Here is a 24094-nt window from a genome sequence, read left to right as displayed (position 1 = left end):
TTCAATTCCAAATAAAGAATAATTAATATCAAATCTTCATTTTCAATCTTCGAGCATGACCTTGGTTCCATGTTTTTGCAGATTGCCGAACTACTCAATTCCCCTGAACTGTGGATAACGGAGGGTTCTTTCTGTGTCTCTCAAGTTATTAAATGATCCTGACCTGTAGGTCTCAGGTGTCATCATCTCCAGGATTGTGGTTTGGAGGGCAATCGACTGACAAAGAAACCTGTCTTCACGTTTTCAGAAAATAACCAGATTCAACTGGACTTTCCAAGTCATACGATAGTTTCTAACCTTAAAAAACAAAATTCAGGCTTAATATGAAAGTAACAATTAAACACAAACTGAGAGAAAATACATCGATCTTTATCTTCGGCTGTCTCTGATGGCTGGTGCTGTTACCTTCACGCGCTCTCCAGCATGCGCTGTGGCATTTAGACTGTGTCAGGTTTAATGAATTTAATACAACAAGAAAATTTACTGAGCTAGAAAATAGATGCACTTAAAATAGTTCAATATTTGCCAGCTTAGTGGTTCAGCATATCACCCACATGCTTCAGTGACCCACATGCTTCCTGCCAATGACTGGCTGGAGAGAAATTGATCCCCGGCCTTCTAAACAAGCTACTTGTTGCTAATTTGAAAAGCAAAATGGCGAGTGCTATTTTATAATTGTGCAAGGAAAGAAATTATTGCGGCCTCTCAGACGATGAACAGTTGAACAAAATACTTCTTACCTTGGTGGTATTGAAGGTTTCACACTCACATGCCTTGTATCATATATACACACACATTGAAAGCATGGGCAGAAATTGCTTATGTTGTAGCACAAAGCAGGCTTTGTGATCCTACGGAATGTTGTTACATGTCCTTTTAGCAACCAACTCATGAAACACTGAAATGCCTACATATGGTCAATGTCACTTATTTTTGAAAGCAGAGAAAGAAAAGGGGAAATTAAGTGATTTCTGATGTGATATGATGAAGAATATTGAGATTCCTTTAATCATTTTGGCCCCTATTTGATCAATTTGGTTTTACCCTTAAAGTCTAGCAGAAAAGACTCGAATGTGTTAACCATCTTGTTTTTAATGAATGTAATTCTGGAGCCATTTGACAGAGAGCGTCCTGAAGTCTGAGGAAGTGTTACGTTTGTCTCATGAATGCACATCCTCCAAAGAAAAGAGAAGGAAAATGACTTATAAAGTTGGGGTGAGTTACTTGGAGAAAAGATTTTTCTAAGTCATTACTGAGGGCTTTTAAATATCAATTCCTTCCGAGTACGTTTGCCTAATAATGCTGCATCTGTTTTGAGAACTCTGTGGCAAATATGGGAAAAGACTCAGCCCTGCCTAGTAGGTAGATCATTTCAGTCGTTTTGAAAACTCATCTTACATTTAGATCCCTCTCTGCGAGGAAAAGACCAATTTCCTGATGCTCAAATAAGGAAACAAAATTTATCCAATGCTTGTGTTCTTTATTTTCATTCACCTCTTTCCCTTCAGAAATTAAAATGGTTAGAGAAAAATCTGGAAGCCATCCCAGAGGGCCACAAAACTCAGAGGGCCAGGATGCCCCGAACGACCCAGCGCTGGGGTGTCCAGTATGCCCCCCCCCGGGGAAATAGGAGTCAGCAGTATTGGGAGAGGTGACGGGGGCGTGTGTCTGTCAGCCCCATAGGACCACACAGCACCACGGTATTTCCAAACAAGAACGTTTATTAAATCAAGACAGCCACGGAGAGCCGCTCTGTTTTGAAAGGAGCGTATTTAAGTGAGAAACGGCTCGAGCAGTGGGGTGATTTAATACTTGTTAGCTGATAAATATAGCCTCCGCCAGAATAAAACTTTATGATGCTGTGTTGAAAAGCTTAATTACTAAACCGTCTATGCAGGTCTTTCTTGCTCAGGCAGCCAGGGTGACAAATTATAGCAGTGGAATAGTATTTTTCACCTCTGGCATTTCTGAAGGGGAGAAGGATGTCTAGAAACACCGAGAACGCGGTAATAATCCCAGACCAGATATTACGGGGGGTGGGGGGGAAACACTTCATTGAGTCACTAAGCCTTCTGTGCAAAATGCCATCACCCGCACCCCCCGCCTACCCACTACCTTGTTAAGCAAAAAGAACAAGGTCAATTTCACATTTATCTGGTGTTTTATACTCGTCCAAGTGCAAGTATATATATATATTCCAGCCCCCCTAACGCCCCTCTGCAGTATGCAGAGCAGGGAATTCTTACACGTGACAAATCAGGAAACTAAGGCACAGGGCTTGGCCAGCCAAGGTCACACAATGACCTGCCAGGACACGAGCAACCCACGCGCCCGCGACCCATTTCTGTTTACGGGGCACCACGCTGCTGGCAGGTGACAGCGACCAGAAGGCCGAGCTGAAACACGAGTTGGAGGGACAAGCCGCACCACGTGGCCCTCTTAGGTTTCATTTCAGAGCACTCGCACTAACGCCGATGTGATACATACACGCGTCTAGCCTGGAATAAAGTCTCCACGAGTCCCGGCTGAGTGACTGATGTTCCCCTTATTTTCATTTGCGGGCTTATTTCCTTCTTCGGGGGTCGCTCGCTATGAGAAATCGCCGCGCGCTGGCGACGCCGAGTTCGGGCGCAGGCGCGCTCGGGGAGCAGCGTGCAGACCCCTGTCGGCCTCGACGTTCGTCATCCTCCAGCCCTCCGTCCTTTCTCCCCTTCTTGCGCCGTGCTCAGAAACCTGCAATATAAGTGCAAATTTGTGATTCCCTGTTTTAACGTATCTCCTTTTTCCTCCCTCAAATTTAAAGCAATCTGGCTTCTTATTCGAGTTGATGGGACAATCACTGTTTTGATTCTCAGAGGTAATGCAAGCGTTTAACACTGGCTGTAGCTTTCAGGGATCTTGGTGCTAAAAAGCTAGAACAGATATGCCAAGCAGGGTACCAGACTCTGGACAAAAAAGGAACATAATCAGCGAGGTCCACCCAAAGATCCCAGTTAGGGGCACACAAGTCCCACAGAGCGGCGGGCAGGGTAAAGGTACCCGTGGGTGTCATTGCAGGCGGTTAGTAAGATGCTGCAGCTCACGGAGCTGGGGAACCCTAAGAGGAAGAACCAAGTTCTCTTGGGAGGGGGACGGTCTCTGAACAGACGCAGAGATGTGTCAGTGAAACGCATCGGACAGCGTCTCTCCCTCCACACCTTACCTGGGCCCACCTGGCTGACTGCATGAGTCCAAACCGCGTTATCAATTCGGTCAAGACAAGTGAGTGCTTTCGGTGGTGAGGGCTCAGTGGGACACAGAATGTGATCTCTGGGAAGAAGAAGAAAAAGGCTGAGCAAACGTCAAACTAGCTGGTGCGGGACCGAGCTGCCGTTTCCCAGTCGGGAGTGTATTCGTGTTCCAGCCGCTACCATCTGGCCAGGAAAGCCAGGGAAGTTGAAATGGCAGTACGTCCTTCGTTTCCTTCTCAACGACGGGCGGGGGATTATAATCCGCTTAAGGGTTCACAGCAGAATGCATCAAATGAGGCTGTTAGGGAGAAAGAATCTTTAAGAGAATGCTAATTTAAAACACATGCAGAATCCATAGAATGCTGGAATGTCTCAGTTCGGAGGGGCTTGGAGACCATTTAGACCAGGTCTTAGCCGTCTTGGATTTCGAATCGTCGTGAGAAGCGACGGAAAACTCTGGATCTTCTAAGGACAGCAAAAATGCACGTATATACATAGAACTCACGCACCATTTTAGAGCCTGCTGGCTAGCTGCCTATCTTTGTAAATAAAGTTTTATCGGAACACAGCCTGGCCGGTTCGTTTGTATATTTTCTGTGGCTGTCTTTGCACTACAACAGTAGAGATGATTGTTTGCGACAGACACCATATGGCCTGCAAAGCCTAAAATAGTTACTATCTGGTCCTTTAAGAAAAAAGGAAAAAGATCGCTGCCTCCTGTTCTAGAGGGTTACGAGGCCGCCACAGTCTATTTTTAGCCACCCAGAGGTCTATGGACCCCAGATTAAGAACCTCTAAATCTCAGCCCTGTCACTTTATGTAAATACAGGCTTATCTTAGATCCACACATCTGGTCCATTGTTCCTTGATCCTACACCCTAGTGTAAATCCTTTAAGGCAAGCAGTGTAGCTTTGCAGTTAAGAGCACATCCTCCGGGGCTAAATAGATTCAGGTTTTAATCCAGACGTTGCTCCTCATTGTGACCTTGAGGCAGTTCAACCACCTCGCAGCCTGCTTTATCATCTGAGAAATGAGTGAAAGGTAGCTACTTCATAGGATTGCTGTGAGGCATGAATGCAGATAAGACCTTAGCAGCGTGCTGGACACACAGTAAGTGCTTAATAAATGATAACGGCAATGATGAAAGAGACGGGGAGGGAGAGGACAGGCAGTCCTCCCGGTGCCCCCAGGCTCGGGTGACAGCTAGTTCCGTCTGCATGTATATAGCACATTTGGGAGAGTGGATGGTGAGGCGAGCATGCGTGTTGACAGGAGACCCGACGAAACACGGAAGCTTCAAAGCGTCAAACCTTTCTTCAAACCTTCGTGTAGCAGAATGGTGGTGCCTACCTGAGACCAGCCATGGGCCACCTTCTCTTGTTCTGCTCCAGTGGGCACGCAGACACCTGTCGCTTGGGGAAAGGGTGTTTTGCTCAGATGCGGTCCTTGAAAAGAAACCAGGATAGGTCATTACCAGCAGTAGGGCAGGTGCGAAATGTGGGAGCGTTCTCTGCAGCGAACAATGTCTTGTCCTTCGTGACTATGTATGTTGCAGGCAAAGAATTGCATGCTTGGGGTGGATTCTGCTGAAGATTATTTACTCGGAAACACTGTGAAAACCGGGAGAGAGTTATTTCACGTTCTTGACATGTTTGGCGAAGTATGCGGACTCGTTTCCTGTCCCTGACCTTCGTTTAAAACGGAAGCTCGTTCCATGACATTGTGGGGGATCCATGACATGTCAAACCCACCACTTACTCGCCGTGATCTTGGACCCGTCTCTCAGGCGTCTAAGCCTCAGGATGTTCATCGCTCAAATGGAGATATTAATTTTACCTACTTTAGGGTTCTTGAGGATTACAGAATATGCACGTAAAGGGTTTAGCATATGCCCTGCACGTAGAAAATGCTCGATAAATTTTAGCTGTTAGTATTACTATTATCGTTAGTGAGATACGACGTAGGAAGACAATCTTCTCTCATAAACACCACTGCATTTGTAGGTTGTATAGACACTTTAGACCCGGCTAGGAAGCCACGTCAGTGTTCATGGAAACTCACAAGGGACCGTATTTAAGTTGCCACCGTACGTATGGGCTCAGAGTCATTTTAGCTCAGACATTTTTGTTGACTCTTGAGTGAAAGGATGAATAAATGCTACTATGGCTTTTTCCCGTGCTCATTAACACACATGGCACCCTGTTTTCCTTGAGCCAATCTTATCTTCCCATCCTGGTGATCCCGATCACATGCGTACTTAACTCCTTCAGCATCCACTTGCCACTCAAACTACGGGAGCCACAAAAGCAGAGCCTGACGTACAAGAAGGACACAGCGGGGCACTTGGGTGGCTCGGTCGGTTAAGCGTCTAACTCTTGATTTCAGCCCAGGTCATGATCTCACGGTTTGTGGGTTCGAGCCCCACATCAGGCTCTGTGCTGATGGCATAATTGGGATTTCATTAGAATAGAGTAGCCTCCATGGGGACAAAGATTTTTGTCTTTTTTCCTTCACTTCGGAATCTCCAGTATCCAGAATCCTACCTGGCACATACTGAATGACTAGTTCTAGAACATTCAAGCCATCAACAATTAAGCTGTATTATGTACTTAAAACATGTAACAAAAGACACAGAAAAGTAACAATTGATAAACTCTGACAAGGTACAAATAACGAGCATGAAAAAAACTTTGAATCTTACTTACGGATATGTAAGCGAATTCTGTAACCAGAGGGATCATGTCTAAAGTTTCTAAAATGTTTCCCCCGGACCCAGCACACAATAGGGCACAGAGTAGACCCTGAATACATTTTTGTTGAATAATTCAAAGATTAAAAGAAGAAAATGTTTAAGTGAAAATGAGCACTCCATTCTAAGAAACCCAAGAGAAACTATTCTAGAAGTACAACACTTAACAATGGTCCACGTAACGGACAATGGCCTGTGTAGTTAGCACATTTGTGTGAGGACAACGTGTGCCAGAGCAGGAGAAGTGATACTTTCCCCGTGCAGATAATAAGTAAAGCACCCGTAGCAGCAAATTCTGCCATGGTGCAATGAAGGTTTATTGGCTTCCATTTTCATCTCCTCGGTCTTCTTTTACTGGAATTGATCTAAAGGTGTTAAGAGTCAGACCTATTGTACTACTCACTTCTGTAAGACAGTCACCAACCTCAAACTCGCACAATGTATTTTAACCATTACGATGAGTCATGTTTATTCACCCTTTGGACGACAATCAAACTGTTTGCTGCAAACCAAAAGCTTGTCAGAAAACAAAATGTTAATGATACAGAGACCATTATGGAGAAAAAAAACATTGGCAAGTGTCACTCTGTTGAGAAAAGTGACCATCCTGGATGAATAGCATTCTGACAGATTAGCTCTATGGTATAGAAAAGACCTAACAGAATGTGCCTGTAATTAGAAAATCCATTCATGCAATAATCTGTATTAATAGTTGCAATAATAAAAACTTGATAATTATTTCAGTAGGTGCTGAAAAATTATGTCATAAACTTAACATATATTACTGGTAAAGCCTTATGATAAACTCAGCAAAGGGGCATGCTACCTTAAGGGAATAAAGACTATTTTAAAGCCATAACAAACATCACAGTTAAGAACAAATCACTAGAATCATTTACATTAAATTGGAAAGAAGTAAAAGATCCTTGAATCAGTATCTTGAAATTCCTAGGGTATGCATTAAGGCATGGAACATATTTAAAGAAGTGTAAACATAAGGAAAGAAAGGAAAATGGTTATGAGTGCCATTAATATGATCATACTCCTGGAGAACTCAGGCGAACTAACTTCTGAAATTAATGGAAAGTGGCTAGAGAGGCTGAAGTATAAATATTCAAAGATCAGTAACTTTCTATATGCCATAATAATCAAGGCAAATGTATCTTGTACATATTTTTATTAACCAAAAAACGTAGAGGGGTGCCTGGGTGGCTCAACTGATTAAGCGTCTGACTTCGGCTCAGGTCATGATCTCATGGTTTGTGAGTTCGAGCCCCACATCAGACTCTCTGCTGTCAGCACGGAGCACACTTCAGATCCTGTCTCCCTGTCTGTCTGCCTCGCCCCCTATTCACGTGCAGTCTCTCTCTCAAAAATAAATAAACATTAAAAAAATTAAAATGTCGGGGTTCCTGGGCGGGGGAGGTCCGTCGGTTAAGTGTCCAACTCTTGATTTCAGCTCAAGTCATGATCTCATGGTTCAGTCCATGGGTTCAAGCCCCACGTCAGGCTCTATGCTGACAACATGGAGCCTACATGGGATTCTCTCTCTCTCTGCCCCTCTCCATGCTATACATGTGCGCTTTCTCTGTCAAAATAAATAAACTTTAAAATTTTTTAAATAAACATATAAAAATAAAGATGTTATAAAAGCATAGAATACAAAGGAATATCTCTAAGAAGATATGTCTAGAATTTATACGAGGAAATGGTCTCAAAATTTGACCAAATACTTTTAAAGATTTAAATAAGTAGGAAGATATGTCATGTCCATGAAGGGGAATAGTGGATGTTATTTTTTTTCATTTTCCTGTCATTAATTTATGAATTCCACATAATCACAATGGAATTTTTTAACATGAAAAAATAATTCTGAAGTTCATCTAGAAAAATTAACAGGTGAAAATAATAGTTTATGAGCCAGAAGGTCATAAATATGGGACTTATCAGCTGATATTAAGACACACTGTAAAATTAAATAAACAAGTTTACCATTGGTTCTAGAAATGACACAAATCAATGAAATTAATGCTATAATAGCACTCAATGTGATAAAGGAAGCAATCAAAACCAATGAGAAAGGAAGAATAATTTAACAAATGATTTGAGGGAAATTGGCTAGCTATTTCGTAGAAAGAAAGAGAAAGAACAGAATGAAAAAGAAAGGGGGGGAGAGGGAAGAGAGGGAGGGAGGAAGGAAGGGAAAAAAGAGAAATCAAATGTGATTGTATCCTCATTGGTTATACATTGCATTACAATAATTTCCAGATGGATTAAATGGATAAAGATAACCAAATACGCATCCTCCCTAAATTAGAAAAAAGAGGAAAATATAGACAAATATTTAAAACTGTCAGAAAAAAAAGACTAAAAGTTTACAGGCCATTTATTAAAAGAATACTTTAAAATGATTTACAGTAAAAGTATAATATCTTTAATATAAAATAAACTTCTTACCCAAGGTTAAATTTTTGGCATTTTCTTTTTTTTTTTTAAGAAATACAAATTAAACAGAAGTCCCATCTCTCCGTTCCTACCTAGTGTCTCCTGTCACAAGGAAACTATTCCCATAATTTAAATTTTTGTTATCTTATTTATTATTTATTTTGTTTTTAAAATTATTTACACACTCCCATATATTTATATTTTGACTTTATGTATTCATAAAAATCTGGTAACGTTCCTTTAGTTTTTAAATCACAGTATATTGTATATAGTCATTTAGAACTTTGTCCCCCCTCTGTGTTATATTTTTAATATTTTTCTCTGTTGGTTTGCGTACGTTTATTTCAGCCACTTTCACTACCTTATGGTCTTCCATTTTATGAATATATGAGTTTGTTTATCCATTTCCCCACAGATGGACATTGAGTTGCTTTAAATTGGTACTATAACAGGGGTGCCTGGGTGGCTCAGTTGGTTAAGCCTCTCATGGTCCGACCTCTCAGCTCGGGTCATGATCTTGGAGTGGTCTGTGAGTTCGAGCCCCACATCAGGCTCTGTGCTGACAGCTTGAAGCCTGGAACCTGTTTCAGATTGTGTGTCTTCCTCTCTCTTTCTCTCTGCCTCTACCCCACTCGTGCTCTGTCTCTCAAAAATGAATAAACATTAAAAAAATGAATAAATAAATTTGCACTACTGCAAACATTGTAATAACTATCTTTGCATGTGTCTCTTTTGCATAGCATAAACGTTTTTACAAGGCATAATGTTAAACTGGATCGAAACTGAGTTGTGAGTTCCAGGGAATAGGCTTTATTTTTCCGTAATCTCTTTGAAATAACAATTTGAGAATTAATAAAGGAGAAACATTATCTGGAGTACCTTAAAGCCAATTGATGAATTTTCCCCTAATTAAAATAGGTGGGTCCAGCTTGGGGGTGACATTGGAAAACCTACTTGGTGGTAGGTCTTCAAAGAGATAGTAAGACCACCTATAGAGCCAGAACCCTGCCCACACATGTTCCCTGGAAGCAAAGAGCCCCTAAGGGTAGGCAGGGAGCCGTCAGGGCATTGCGGTGATGTTGAGTTAGAGACCGTTCCTCTAATTTCCTAGCACCAAGCGCTGGCCTGATTCTAGAAAGCAGGGAGAGCAACCTTTGCAACCCCCCACCAAATGACAGAATGAATTTCCCATTCGGCTGCTGGAAATCAGGGCAAGCTGTCATCTTTCATTTGATTAAAACAGAAAATGAGCACAATGAGATACCCCTTCACAACCACTAGATGGCTATTATCAACAACAAACAAACAAACAAAAGCAAAACGTAACCGAAACCAACAGGTGTTGGCGAGGATGCGGAGAAATTGGAACCCTCCCGCCCTGCTCGTGGGAATGTCAAATGGCGCGGCCACTGTGGGAAACGGCATGGTGGGTCCTCAAAAATTTCAACATAGAATTTTACCACATGGCCCAGCAATCCGTCTTCCGGGCATATGCCCAGAAGTGAAAGCGGGGACTGGAATAGACAGGCCTACACTCGGGTTCATAGTAGCCTTAGTCACAATAGCCCAAAGGTGGAAGCCACTGGCTTCCATCGATGGATGAAGGCGTGAATGAACAAAACGTGGTGTATTCATACAACGGGATATCATGAAGTCTCAAAAGGGAAGGGGGCGCCGACCGACGCTACAACATGGGTGCAAACTTGAAGATATTATGCTAAGTGACTTAAGACAGTCGTGAAATATCCAGGCTCCCACTTAGCTGAGGTTTCTAGCGGAGTCAAATTCACAGAGACAGACAGCAGAAGGCGGGGAGGAAGGAATGGGGGCTGAGGCTGAACAGAACAGAGGTTTCTTTAGGGAGACGGAGAAGCACAAAAGGTAGGCGTCAGTGGTGGCTTCAGTACATCCTGAGGGTGCTGAGTGCCACAGAACTGTACTCTTAAAAACTGTCACTCTTATGGTGTGCATATCTTACCACAAGTCTTTAAAAAAGGAAAGAAAAGAATGGATATTGCTTATAAAAGGGGGAGAAGGATATTTACAAATCTATGAGAATGACACCGTCTCTCTACAGCAGAAAAATAGGCTCATTATAGTTCTTTTCCACTTAATAGCCGATTTCACAGAAATGGCCAAAAAAAAAAAAAGAGGAACAAGATACACACACACATAAATATATATAACTGTGTTTTGCCTAGTAAGTGATAAAAATATATACACGTCTATGTATACATGTATATAAATGTACGTGTGTGTAAATACTTTATATGCAAATATATGTGTATATATACGTGTGTGTATACACACACACACACACACACATATACACCCATATAAAATCATGTTCTGCTTCATGGGTAAACAAAAGCATGCAGGTTAAAAACCACAGTGAAATGCAAAGTGGCATCTTTTTAAAAATTACTAAATTCTAAAAGGAGATCAAAACTAACAGAAGTTAAAATTGTCACAGCCTCTCCACAAAGTGAGCTGGAAGCATGTATCAAATGCGGTTTCTTAAGCATGTTTTTTGACTCAATAATCATGCTTCTAAGAATCTGGGTTCAAGGAATAATCAGGGATGTAGACATTGATTTGTTGGCAATATGTGTACTTCCAGCATTACTTATAATAGTGAAAAACTGGAAACAACCCAAGTAAACACTGATTGGAAGTGACTTAATAAATTCCAATAGATCAAAGCAGTGGCATTTAATGCAGTCACTTGAAAATGTGCCTACCTGGAATAATTCTTATGATACGCTGCTAAGAGAGAACGTCCAAAATAGGTAACATTCAGACCAGAAGACATTTCGATCTTCGTTCTTTTATTTAATTATTTTTTTTACAAAGGAGGGGGCGGGGGTAGAATGCAGCTTCCTGGGGCACAAACCTCCATCCATCTGAACTGGAGCTCTCAGGGCTGAGGTCTGGAAATTTGCATTTGCTTTGAATTTCCCCAGGGCGTTCAAGGGCAGTCAGAGAATTTCTGCACTTGAGAATCCCCAGATTAGAAGACGTAAGGCTGCTTCCACGTGGGATCTCAAAGCAATTCTGAGGCTCGGAAGTCTAGAGATCATCTGACTGTTTGCATTATAAAATCCAAGGCACTAATACAGATACAATGGGGGGGCTGTGCTGGAGGGGGTTGGGAGGGAGGCTGAAGTCACCTGAAGATCAGCATTGCCCACTCTCCAGTTATAAGGCATTAAGCCTCCGGTCTAGGGGCCCTCACACTGTAACCTGCATGAGAAAATGTCCTTGTTCTTAGATAGTACATAGTGAATATTTAGCAATTAAGGGGCATTTTGTTCACCATGAACTCTCAGACCGTTAGGAAGAAAAAAACAGTAGATAAGCAGATAGATGATAGGTGCGTAGATGGGTTGAGAGATGCATAGCTACACTGATACGTGATGGATGATTGACGGACAGGTGAAAGATAGCTAGACGGACGGATCAAAGGGAGGGTGAAGGAAAAGAAAAGTGGCTAAACTAGAAACTTAGGTGGAAGATACATGGACATCTTTGTCCTCTTTTTGCCTCGTTTCTGTAAGCTTGAAATTATGGTCCAATAAAATGTGACCCCACAAAGAAGAGGATTAGGAGACATATCGAACACAGTAGTGACCTCTAGGACGTGGATCGAAATCACCAGGCCATGCCTGCTTTTCCATCGCTCTCTTATTCAACCAACATCAGTCAAGGGTGTATTCTGTACCAGGCTCTCCATTCAGAACACTTGGGAAAGATGGGAGATCAAAGCCATTTCCTGCCCTCACCACCGTCCTATTCGAGCTAGGCTAACACAAAATGCAGATTCGGGGCCCTGAGACGGAATTAGAATCCCTGGAGAAGGGCCCAGGGACCCGGATCACAGGAAGGTTCCACATACACTAAGGCAGCGTTGCTTTTCAAAATATGGGCTTTGTTTCAGAAGTGGTTCGCAATTGCAATTTCATGAGCCAAAAAGGTTTTTTTTTTTTTTTAATTAAAATAACAGAAAGAGAAAAAAAGATCAAGAATGCTGACACATGGTGAAGAGTGGCCATTATTGCGTCATGCGTTGGCTTCAGTGCCCTCGGTCACCATGTGAACCAGGTTTCACATAGGAAAGCGCTGCCATAAACTATGGCCCGTGAAATATATCCCTGCCCTTGTCCTCCGTTGCCCCCGTCCCCGCAGCTCTCCCTTTGTCCAGACCCGGACGGGCTGAGAGGCTGGGACGCGTCGACCGCCCTGAGAAGGGGCAGGCTGTTGCGGGAATGTGACTCCCCGGGGCACACCCCCGTCACTGTGCACTGCCCGGTCCTGTGGCACGGCCCGGAGCTGTCCTGTCCCACAGGTGGCCGTGTCTCCAGCCCGTGTGCTGTCATTTCCTGTGATGGACACCGCCCCGCTCAGCACATCTCTGTCCCAGCACCCTGGGGCAGAGGTGGAGCGTCGGACAGAAAGGGACCGAACGTTTCCATTGACTGGGATGCTTCTCGACGCAACAAGAACAGAGGGCATAATGCGTGCGACCAATTTCCCGGGCCACGGTGCCGGGTATTTGATTCGGGCCCCTCACGTCAGATCACAGTCAGACGCAAGCCCTGCTTGTCCGACCCAGAGGAGAGACAGCAGTCGTCCGAAATCAGAACGAAACAGGATGGGGTGCAAAAACCCACATGAAATGAGCTTGAGAAATCCTCCCCGGGGCTCTGGGAACCCAAGAACCTGCTGAGCTGACCAGACGGGGGAGGGGGGGGGATGATCCTGCCGTTGACACGTGCACTGCACAAAGACCCGCTGTCGCCGAGAAGAGACATCCGAAGACTGGCTCGGCTGGAGGAGGCCCTGGGTCGCATCAGGGCAGTGGTGGGGGAGTCGCGAACCGGGTTGGGAAGGAGAGACGCGCCCCGGAGTCCTGAGAAACGCTTTGCTCTCCATCTCGGGGCCGAACGAGTGCCTCCTAGAGAACGGAAAACGGAATTACTCAAAGAAAAACCGTCGACCTCGCCGAGAGGATTCCTTTCCTGCCCCGAGTCTGGGAAGCGCCTCCAGGGAAGCCACAGAAATGAATTTGCTCAGCCGAACAGGGCAGAGTGAGATACTCCCCGATTTACTCGGTGACACGACGCAGCACGAGAAGCCATCTCTTCTCCACCTCAAAGCAAAGCACCGAGGGGCGCCTGGGTGGCTCAGTCGGTTGGGCGTCCGACTTCGGCCCAGGTCATGATCTCGCAGTCTGTGGGTTCGAGCCCAGCGTCGGGCTCTGTGCTGACAGCTCGGAGCCTGGAGCCTGTTTCGGATTCTGTGTCTCCCTCTCTCTCTGCCCCTCCCCCGTTCATGCTCTGTCTCTCTCTGTCTCAAAAATAAATAAACGTAAAAAAAAAAAAAGCAAAGCACTGAAATGCTTGATTTGGTGCCGTTGTGGTAGAAATGCCTTCTATCAAAGGCAGGCTCCCACACCGCAAGCCAGAGATAAGTAACAGAGGAAATCGTTGAGACCGTGACCTCTCGGTGGCCTCTTAGAGCCGAATCTTTGCTAGACCTCAGACTGTCACACGGGCCACCAGCCCGCCAAGAGGAGTTTATGGGCGAGCGGCGCGGAAGGCACCTCAGCACGCAGAAGCCTGGCTTTCGAGCAGCTCGAGGAGAGACATTCCAAGGGAATTGCTTGTTTGCTTCCCCGAAGCAAGGATTTGATGTTTAGGTGGAGAAACCCTTCTGGGAAGTGAGCTCATTCCTGGGGTTCCGCTGGGGTCATCCAGAAAGGTGTTTGCTGGGGATCTGGAATGGTCATCCAGTGGTGAGACGTGAGTATGTCAAAAATGTGGTCTCTCACTGACTGGCAAAAAATGAACTGGGAGGGGAGCACCGAGCAGATCAGTGCACGGGCTCCCCTCTCAAGACAGTGTCACAGCACACAGGGGAGAGACTCCTGGTCCCCACTTCCAGTTTAGGAACCCCTGAGGCCCAAGACCGGCAAGTGGGGCTGAAGGGGACCCGTATCTGACAAACAAGGTTGGCCTCTAAGTTGCCCTTAAAGTGCCTGCCTGACCTGAAGACTGAGGCAAAGGCCACTCCATCCTCAGAACAAAACGGTGGGGGGAGGCCCGAAGACAAAACGGGACCCTCCATGGGATAGAAAGGAGACCCTGACCACAGGAGGGGTCCGGTGGGTCCAATTTGCATCTGCGAGGGACAGACACAGCAAGGAGTACCCAGGTTGAGAGGGATTCTATATGTAGAAACAGACGTCACGTCGTACTCCTCTCCCGTCTCGTCAAAGAGGTCATCTGGGTCCCAGAATCTAAAAATGGCCTCAGAGTTTGGAAGGCTTCTGTCCTCAGCCGGCGTAGGGGCCTCATCTCAGCCCTGCACTTTCAGAAGCATGAAGGAGTTCGGTGAGGCAAGCGATTTCAAAGTTTGCTTTAGGACGCAATTCAAACAATTTCTGTTCGTCATGTAAACAAGTCAGCCACTTACGGGAGGAGCAACTCTTGGGGTTGAAACAAGCCTTCCTGGGTTCCCTCGGGGCCCCTCAAAGGACAGTGGAAGACACCACCGATAAGGGGGACTTCTCAGGACCTCGAGGCCTGGTTCCGGAACACTGACTGTTGGGAACGCCCCTCAGACGTTCGTGGCTTCTGTCCTTGGCCCACTGCGGGACAAGTGCATCCAAACAGTGCATCTGACCCAGGGAACCCTGGGTCCCCTGCCCTAGCTCACACTCCCTCTAAGAGTGAGCTAGGCCGGGCCCTGTTTGGGGTTGGACGAGAATGACAACTGAGACTTGGCCAGTGTCACTGTCCCTTTGGTTTTCTGCCACGGCATCCAACAAGCAGTGAAAAAATAGGAAACCGAGGGACAAAAAAGAACTAATAAAATGCTTTCAAGCACGCGACCTTAGTTTAGTAGACTAATCCTAGTTACATACAGAGAAACTGTTCTCAGGAGTCCCTCGTAAATACTTCTTTATTCAGAGAACTGTCGATTCACGTCCATCCTTTGTGAATGCCAAACTAGAGTCTTGGGCACGAAAACATTTTATTCAATCTCACGGTCACCAAATATTTGTTAAAGTGTCCAAAGAAGTCTGATATATCGGATTCACCTGCAGTTTGCATTATATTGCTTTTTCCCCAAAGAGGATAGGCCTTCCTGAATTTCCCTCATCTGTGATTGCAGACTCCCAACAATTCGCACTCCAGTGAACATTTGGTAGTTATCTCTCTGACATGTACTGCCTTTCCTTCCAAAGACTTTGCTTGGATGCCCTTGCTTTTCCTATCCCGAGTCCTCAGAGTCTGGAGGGGCCTGCGTGCTAAGCCCCGGGGACAGACGGGATAGCTGCTAGAATCCATAACTTCTTGTCTGGCTTCAGCCAACCTGAGCTCGCTTATTTAAGTCACTTGTGACAGAACGAGTTCTAGTTGATGCAATGATTATGGAGCCACTCCTGGAAAGGAAGAGTCTGCTGCTTCTGGTTTCTATAGGTTAAGGCCACTAACAATACTGTAGTAATTGTAGTGGTCCCTGTAGGCCCTCCACCTACAGCTTTCCACACATCGTCTCATCGGTACTCTTATCTCCATTTTACAGATAAGAAAACTGAGGTGACTAATGTCATACTAGCTTGAAAGTGGCAGAGATGGAATTTAAGCCCCAGTGGGCCTAATGCCATAGCCATGCCCAGCCATTATGTGGTAGGCACTGTGTAGACGCTAAGAACAGAAGGGCTCTTTTTCTCAACCCAACGTGGTAAGGGAGGGCATCTGGACATATATGGAATGCTCTCTGGTTGTCCCAGGGACTGGTTGGTGGGGACACACCTGGAATTTAGTGGACACAGGCCACAGATGTTCAATGGTCTGAAAGGGGCAGGACTCTCCTGCCCAACAAAGGTTGATCAGTAGTGATTCCATTGAGAAACCCTCAAGCGTAGAGTTAGGTACCGAGATAATCCAACCCAGAACTGGAAGCAGATATGAGAAGAGATGTAATGAGTGTTCCTTTAATAGAGAAATAAAAATAAAGTTTAAAAGCCTATGAAAAGCCCTTAATAAAACATGGCGTCATCCTTAAGACATCCCACCGTTCACAGAACGTTTTCTGCTTACGAGGAAATCTTACACCAAAGTTTCCCCTTTGGATTGTAAGCCCATAGAATTTGGTGTCCTTCCCAAGATGTTTAAGATACAAGTTTCTCTGAGAATAGTCCAGCCGTGGCCACTCTCATCCTTTGCGGGTGTGGCCTCGAGCCCCTTGTGAGGTTATTGGATCATGTATGCCCTTCCCAGTCTGCACATCCAGATTGTCTATTTCCTTTTCTTCTTCTTTTTTTTAATACTCATTTACTTTGAGATAGAGAGAGAGAGCACAAGCAGGGGAAGGGCAGAGACACACAGAGAGAGAGAATCCCAAGCAGGCTCCACACTCAGCACAGAGCCTGACATGGGGCTCGATCTCATGAACCATGAGATCATGACCGGAGCTGAAATCAAGAGTCAGACCCTTAATCAGCTGAGCCCCCCAGGTGCCCCTATGTCCTTTTCTTCCCCATTTCTTCTCAGGCCTCCTTTCCATCATTGGTCATCTTTTTTTTCTTTTCCTTTTTTTGAAAAGACTTTAGTTTTTATTCATTTAATTAACTAATGAATTAATTTAAAACGTTTTTTTTAATTTATATATTTAAACTCAAGTTAGTTAACATACAGTGTAGTATCGGTCTCCGGAGTAGAACCCGGTGATTCATCACTTACGTACGACACCCAGGGCTCATCCCAAGTGCCCTCCTTAACGCCCATCACCCAGTCAGCCCATCCCCCACCCACCTCCCCTCTAGCAGCCCTCAGTTTGTTCTCTGTATTTAAGAGTCTCTTTTGGTTTGCCTCCCTCTCTGTTGATATCCTGTGTTTCCTTCCCTTCCCCTATGTTCATCTGTTGTGTTTCTTGAATTCCACATGAGTAAAATCATATGATATTTGTCCTTCTCTGACTATTTTGCTTACCATAATATATTCTAGTTCCATCCATGTTGTTGCAAATAGCAAGATTTCATTCTTTTTGATTGCCAAGTAGTATTGCAGTGTGTGTGTGTGTGTGTGTGTGTGTGTGTGTGTGTGTATACATACCATATCTTCTCAATCCATTCATCTGTCGATGGGCATTTGGGCGCTTTCCATAATTTGGCTCTTGTCGATAGCGCTGCTATAAACATTGGGATGCACGTGCCCCTTTGAATAAACATTTTTGTATCCTTTGGATAAATACCTAGCAGTGCAATCGCTGGGTGGTAGGGTAGTTCTATTTTTAATTTTTTTAGGAACTCCCGCACTATTTTTCGGAGTGGCTGCACCAGTTTGCATTCCCACCACGGTGCGAAAGGGTTTCCCTTTGTCTGCATCCTCGCCAACATCTGTTGTTTCCTGACTTGTTAATTGTAGCCATTCTGACAGGTGTGAGGTGGTATCTCATCGTGGTTTTGATTTGTTTTTCCCTGATGATGAGTGACGCTCAACATCTTTTCGTGTGTGTTTGCCATGTGGATGCCTTCTTTGGAAAAGTGTCTATGCTTGTCTTCTACCCATTTCTTGACTGAATTATTTGTTTTGCGGGGGGATGAGTTTGATAAGGTCTTCATTGATTTGGGATACTAACCCTTTATCCGATATGTCATTTTGCAAATATCTTCTCCCATTCTGTCGGCTGCTTTTAGTTTTGTCGATTGTTTCCTTCGCTGTGCAGAAGCTTTTTCTCTTGACGAGGTCCCGATAGTTCGTTCTTGCTTTTGTTTCCCTTGCCTCTGGAGACGTGCCTAGTGAGAAATTGCTGCAGCAGGAAGTTGCTGCCTGTTTTCTTCTGTAGGATTTTGATGGTTTCCGGTCTCACGTTTAGGTCTTTCACGCATCTTGAATTGATTTTTGCGTATGGTATCATCGTTTTTAAAACGTACTCAAAGCCAAAATGTGAGGGTCTGACCGCGCTGTTCAGATTTCTACGGTTTGTCGGTTACACGCTCTTCCTACTTAGGTGTGGAGTAGATATCACTCGTGTTTTCCTCCAGGAACCCAACCCCTGCACCCAACATAGCATCCCTCTGGTGCTTCTTGGCCTTGCAGCAGCGTATCCCCAAATATCTGCCAAACCGTCGGGGTTTTCGCTCTGTGAGATTTGTAATTCATTAAAAATAGAACTTGTGGTGGATCTGTTTGGCGTTCTGGAAAGCAGGCCGTGAGATGCCGGTGGGAGAGCTTCCAGACAGTGATGCAGGGCTGGCATCCGTGCGAGAAGAAAAGAAGGAGCGGGAGGTAGGAAGAGCCAGAACATGCAACCTTGAGCTTGAGTCAGGCCGGCCCTTTGAGCACCAGAGCAAAGACCAGCCGAGCGAGCAAGGAGTGACTCAGGCAGAAACGGCCCAGCTCTTGTGCCCCCGCTCTGCTCAGGGCAGCGCCTGGCCACTGGCCAGCTACCTTCCTCCAGCAGCACACATGGCATTGTGGGTATTCTTAAAGTGGAAGTCGTTTGTCACGGAGCTGTGCGTGTGTGTTTAAAAGAAACAAGATTGCCTTGAAAGCTGGGGTCTGAACTGTGACGTGATGAAACCCTGGTAAGACCAGAATAGCATCTTTCTGTCTGGGAGATCAAGCCTCACCCCCAGCTTCCAGGCTGCTGGCCTGATTGAAAGAGAATATTCCACCACTCTAAAAAGGAATGGAGTTAGAAATGCCAGGAGTGCGAAGTATTCTGGGACGGCTGGGCATCCAACATTCTGCGTTAATCGTAGAGGGAGAAAAGTCCTCTGTTTTGGCCAGAAATCAGGGGAGTTATTTTGGGAGCAGCCTCCTCCGTGACCCAGACATCACCATTTGAGGTTCAAAGCTCTGGAGGACACAGCCTCGAGCGTTCTTTTCCACTGCCCTGTGTTTCTTTCTTCATGGGTCTTTGTGCATAAACCTGCTACAAATCCGGCATTCACCTTCTCAAGGGAGCCTGCAGGGAAGCTTAGAGAGGGTGAGCTTTCCTGGGAAGTGACTTGCCTGCCTACCCAAGGGCTCTCATGACTCACAGATACCTGGGTCCTCAGCCTGGTTAAATAAATAAATAAATGAACGAACGAATGAATGAATGAATGAATGAATAGCATTCAGAATTTACCTATGCAAACCAAGTTTTACCAGCCCATCTTCTGGCAATAGGGTACCCCATATAAGAAAACCCCAGAAATGACAATCATTTCTCTAATTTCCAGGACGTTTACTATGCGAATTTCTCCAGCACGAGCCGCCAGCCGCTGGGGAGATGAAGGGAAAGGGATTCAAAGAACAGTAATGTGTGACGCTAGTCTTGAAGGGGCGACTGAAGAATCCTCAGATCACCTGCGAACAAACCAAGACCCTCTTCTTTCTCAAAAGGGAAAGATCAGCCGCTTATAACCACTCGTACTAACTGTGCAGGCTGTGAAAGTAATTTGCTTACAGTAACCCAGGCAGCAAAAGGCTGAGCGGAAGCCTGAACTCAGGCATTCTGACTCGTACCTGGTACCCTACCCATCCTTCCCTATGACCCAGTCACTATGATCCGGGCAAATCCAGCTGGGGCTGGGGCGGGGGCAGGGGGGTGGGGAGAGCGGTGATGCCGAAGCTTATACCTTTTGTGGTGGAAAGCTCTCTTTAAAAAAAGTACATGTGAAAATAAATTTAGAAGGGGTTCTCCCAAATGGGGAAGGACTGAAACTTAAGCTTCATTAGCTTACCAGTAAATCCACTTTTGATTGGGATAATATAATTGCCAACAGGGTTAATAGAAAGAATAATAACGATTCTTCAAATCCAAATATATGAAAACCTGGCTGGTTTGGGATTTTAGAATTTACTCTGATCAACAAAGGTGTTCTAGGCATTCAGAGACGTTGAGCACCGCACCCTCCCCCGCTCCAACCACCATGTGATTTTTCTGCACCCGACTCCTACCCCACCTGCTCGAACTCAAATTCTCTTCGTGTTCCTCAACCCAACTTCTTAATAGTCACTATAGCTAACATTACCATGTGCATCAGGCATTGCTCTGAGGTTTTAAGCTTTTTTCACTCTGCCGATTTTTTTTCTTTTATTTATTTATTTTTTAATTTATATCCAAGTTAGTTAGCATCTAGTGCAATGAGGATTTCAGGAGTAGAATCCAGTGATTCACCCCCTACATATAACACCCAGTGGTCATCCCAACGAGTGTTGTTGCCCCTTGTCCATTTAGCCCTTCCCCCCCCACCCAACACCCCGCTGGCAACCCTCAGTTTGCTCTCTGTATTTAAGAGTCTTTTATGTTTTTTCTTCCTCCCTGTTTTTATATTATTTTTGCTTTCCTTCCCTCATGTTCATCCTTCCTTCATGATATATATATATATATATATATATACACCACATCTTCTTTATCCATTCATCCATCGAAGGACATTTGGGCTCTTTCCATTCTTGGGCTATTGTTGATAGTGCTTCTATAAACGTGGGGGTGCATGTGCCCCTTGGAATAAGCCTTTTTATATCCTTTGGATAAATGCCTAGTAGTGCAATTGCTGGGTGCTGGCGTAGTTCTATTTTTAATGTTTTGAGGAACGTCCCCACTGTTTTCCAAAGTGGCTGCACCAGTTTGCATTCCCACAAACAGTGCAAAAGGGTTCCCCTTTCTCCACATCCTCGCCAACGGCTGCTGTTGCCTGAGTTGTTACTTGTAGCCATTCCGACAGGGTCTCGCTGCCTATTAAAAAACTTTGTATCGTTCTCCCTTCTCAGAGGAGGCAACTGGGGCCCTGAGAAATTAAACAGTTTGTCTCTGAAATGTGCATTCTTCACCAAAGCCCCACAGCGCTTCAAGCAGCCAGGGCAAATCAGACAAGAACCCGAGAAGACTTCATAGGGCCCAGAATAAAGTGTGATAATTACAAGGTCTTGACAAGTATCAAGGATCAATGCTAGATGTTCTGTTAGCCACAGACTTAATCCTCGGGTCAGAATCCTTTTTTAGCACCTGTGAATAGTGCAGGAACCACAGTGTAATTCAAATCAGCAATTCTGAGATCTAGAAGGCCTTGAAAATGTGCGATTTCATGATAGGAAATACTTTCCCCCCACCCCCTCACCCCCGGCCATGGATTGCAGATTTTGAAGCCCAAAGAATAAGCTTGGCAAGGCCTAAATCTAAATGCTTCTCATAAATGTTACACTTTTTGTAGTTATGACTGAATTGCCTGTACCAGAAAGGTGCGCTGAAACCGTGTGTGTGTGTGTGTGTGTGTGTGTGTGTGTGTGTAAGATTATCTGGTCAACTGGCCGTCTTCCTGGGGCTGAGGCACCCTGGAGAGTGCATATCTGAGTCATAGTCCTTAAACTTCAGTGTTTGAAAGAACTTCAAAATTTACCTGCCTCAAACCTTTCATTTACCGATAAGGGTCGTGGGACCCTGAGATATCAAAGGTCACAGAGCTAACGAGCACCCTTCATTTGACAACCAATTGAACACCGAAGGGACTCGGATAGAGGGCTCTGCACTGCACCATGCTGTTCCGTGGCTAACACAGACCATGTGCACAACACCAGTAATCCTGCAATTAAAAACAAAACCTGTCGGGGCGCCTGGGTGGCTCCGGTGGTCAAGTGTCTGACTCTTGCTTTCAGCTCGGGTCATGACCTCACAGTTCGTCAGTTCAAGCCCCAGGTTGGCTCTGCGCGGACAGTGCGGAACCTGCCTGAGATTCTCTCTCCCTCTCTCTCTGCCCCTCTCCTGATGGCTCTCTATCTCTCCCTCAAAATAAATAAAAATACACTTAAAAAAGAACTGCTGTCTATGACATAGACATACAAGGTCTCCCTTGGTCTGGGCTCTGCCCACTTCCCTACCGCCATCTCCCACAGATCCTCAGTATGAACTCTTGGTCTTTAGATTTCCAAGAAAATACTTACTGTGCACTCTTGTCTTAGCTCGGGCACTCTAACGATACCACGCACGGGTGTCTTATAAACAAACAGAACAGACTGTATTCCCCACAGTTCTGGAGGCAGACAGTCTGAGAGCAGGGCGCCTGCATCGTTGGGGTCTGCCGAAAGCCTCTTCCAGGTTGCAGATTGCTGGCTCCTTGTTTCCTCATGCGGTGGCAAGAGCAGAGCTCTCTGGACCCGTCTTAGAAGGGCACTGATCCCGTTCATGACCCAATTGCCTCCCAAAGGCCCCCTACCTCCAAAGATCGTCCCACTGAGGATTCGATTCCAATACATGCATGTGGGGAGGGGGACACAAACGTTCAGGCCAGGGCAGTTCTCCTGGATCTGAGCCTTTCTATAGGCTCTTTTCTCCACCTGGGTGGCCTTTCTTATTGCCCACCATCTGAGATCCCTCATCTGGCAAAACTCCGAAGCATGACCTTCACAGGGAAGCTTCCCATGAGGACCCCTCGTGCCCCACCTGCCCATCCGGAAGGGATTCATCCGATCGCTATTCTCTTTGCTCAGTGCACAGCTGTCTGGGGGTGGGACGCTTACCCCATTGTGTTTGGGCTCTTGGTTTAATTTTGTTCCTTCCGTTAAACTCTGAACTGACCAAAGCCAGACGTCCGATGCTGCTCATTTTTGTAATCATCTAATGCCTCGCCTCTTAGCGAATACTGAAAAAAAAAAAATGGTAACAATCATAATTAACATTTAATCTCTACAATAAGCCTAAGGGGAAACCATGGTAGGGGTACACATTACCAGGGTTCACCAAGATTTCTTGCTCTCGAAGTTAGCCGTGGCCACGTGACTCGCTTTGACCAATGAAATTTAAGCAGAAGCGCTCTCCATCACCTCCGTGTATCATCATCTGACAGCAGGTACCCTTTCCCCTGCTCGGGTGGACCCTACAGCCTGGTCCTGAGCAGGCAGTGTCATCTGGTGGTGAAGCTTCCCTCACCTCTGCTGACCCACGTTGGACATATAGTAGGGGTGAGAAATAAATCTCTGTTGTCTTAAATCACTGAATTTCATGTTCACTACTGCAGCATATCTAGGCAAATTCTTCTCTAACTCCTTCCGGTATCCTCCGAATTATCCGTTCCCTAATTCTATCTGAACTGTTGGCGATTGCACATACGCATACAGTATTTTTTCCTAGAAAGCAATAAAGAATGTGCTGTTGGTGTGTTTGTTTTGCAGTAAGGCTTTTTAAAGTCATTAAAAGTTCTTTCTTACTTTCTGCTAAGCAAACGTAGTATCTTTCGTTAATGTCAAGCACAAACGCTTGTGTCTGACGTAAGTGATATATACTATTTGTCTTTGTCCATCTGACTTATCTCAGCACGATGCCCTTAAGGTCTGCTCTGACTTCCTTAAAGAAATGTTCGTTTGTATTTATGTGTTTTTAATGTTTGTCTATTTTTGAGAGAGAGAGAGAGAGAGAGAGCGTGAGCATGGGAGGGGCTAGAGAGAGAGGGGGGACAGAGGACCCTAAGCGGGCTCTGCCCTGACCGCAGTGAGTCCAATGCGGGGCTCGAGCTCATGAACTGTGAGATCGGGACCTGCGCCAAAGTCAGACCCTCAACCGAATGAGCCACCCAGGCGCCCCAGAGATTTTCGTTTTCAAGAGGAAAAACAAAACAAAACAAAAAGGCAATTCTCTTTTCTAGTGGTATCAGTGGATTGGTAAAGTACTGAA

General features: G+C 45.2%; 1 protein-coding gene across 4 annotated transcripts in view; it reads left to right on the top strand.

The window, feature by feature from the left end:
• The window catches only part of RNLS (renalase, FAD dependent amine oxidase), a 298200-nt gene that overhangs the window by 269484 nt on the left and 4622 nt on the right, over positions 1 to 24094 (top strand). The window contains exon 7 of one of the 4 annotated variants that reach the window (XM_047088615.1): positions 19665 to 20005. The exons of 2 other annotated variants lie outside the window; for them this stretch is intronic. In XM_047088615.1, the coding sequence (XP_046944571.1) occupies positions 19665 to 19718 (54 nt within the window). In that variant the 3' untranslated portion in view covers positions 19719 to 20005. Of the gene's footprint in view, positions 1 to 81; positions 1010 to 19664; positions 20006 to 24094 lie in introns of those variants that run through there. One more of the 4 variants, XM_047088613.1, reaches the window with a different exon arrangement.

The sequence above is a fragment of the Lynx rufus genome, unplaced genomic scaffold (assembly GCF_022079265.1).
Source record: "Lynx rufus isolate CCGP_SWC_20201006 ecotype Redwood Valley unplaced genomic scaffold, mLynRuf1.p SCAF_25, whole genome shotgun sequence".
Lineage (NCBI taxonomy): Eukaryota > Metazoa > Chordata > Mammalia > Carnivora > Felidae > Lynx > Lynx rufus.
This window is presented reverse-complemented; position numbering and strand designations above follow the sequence as displayed.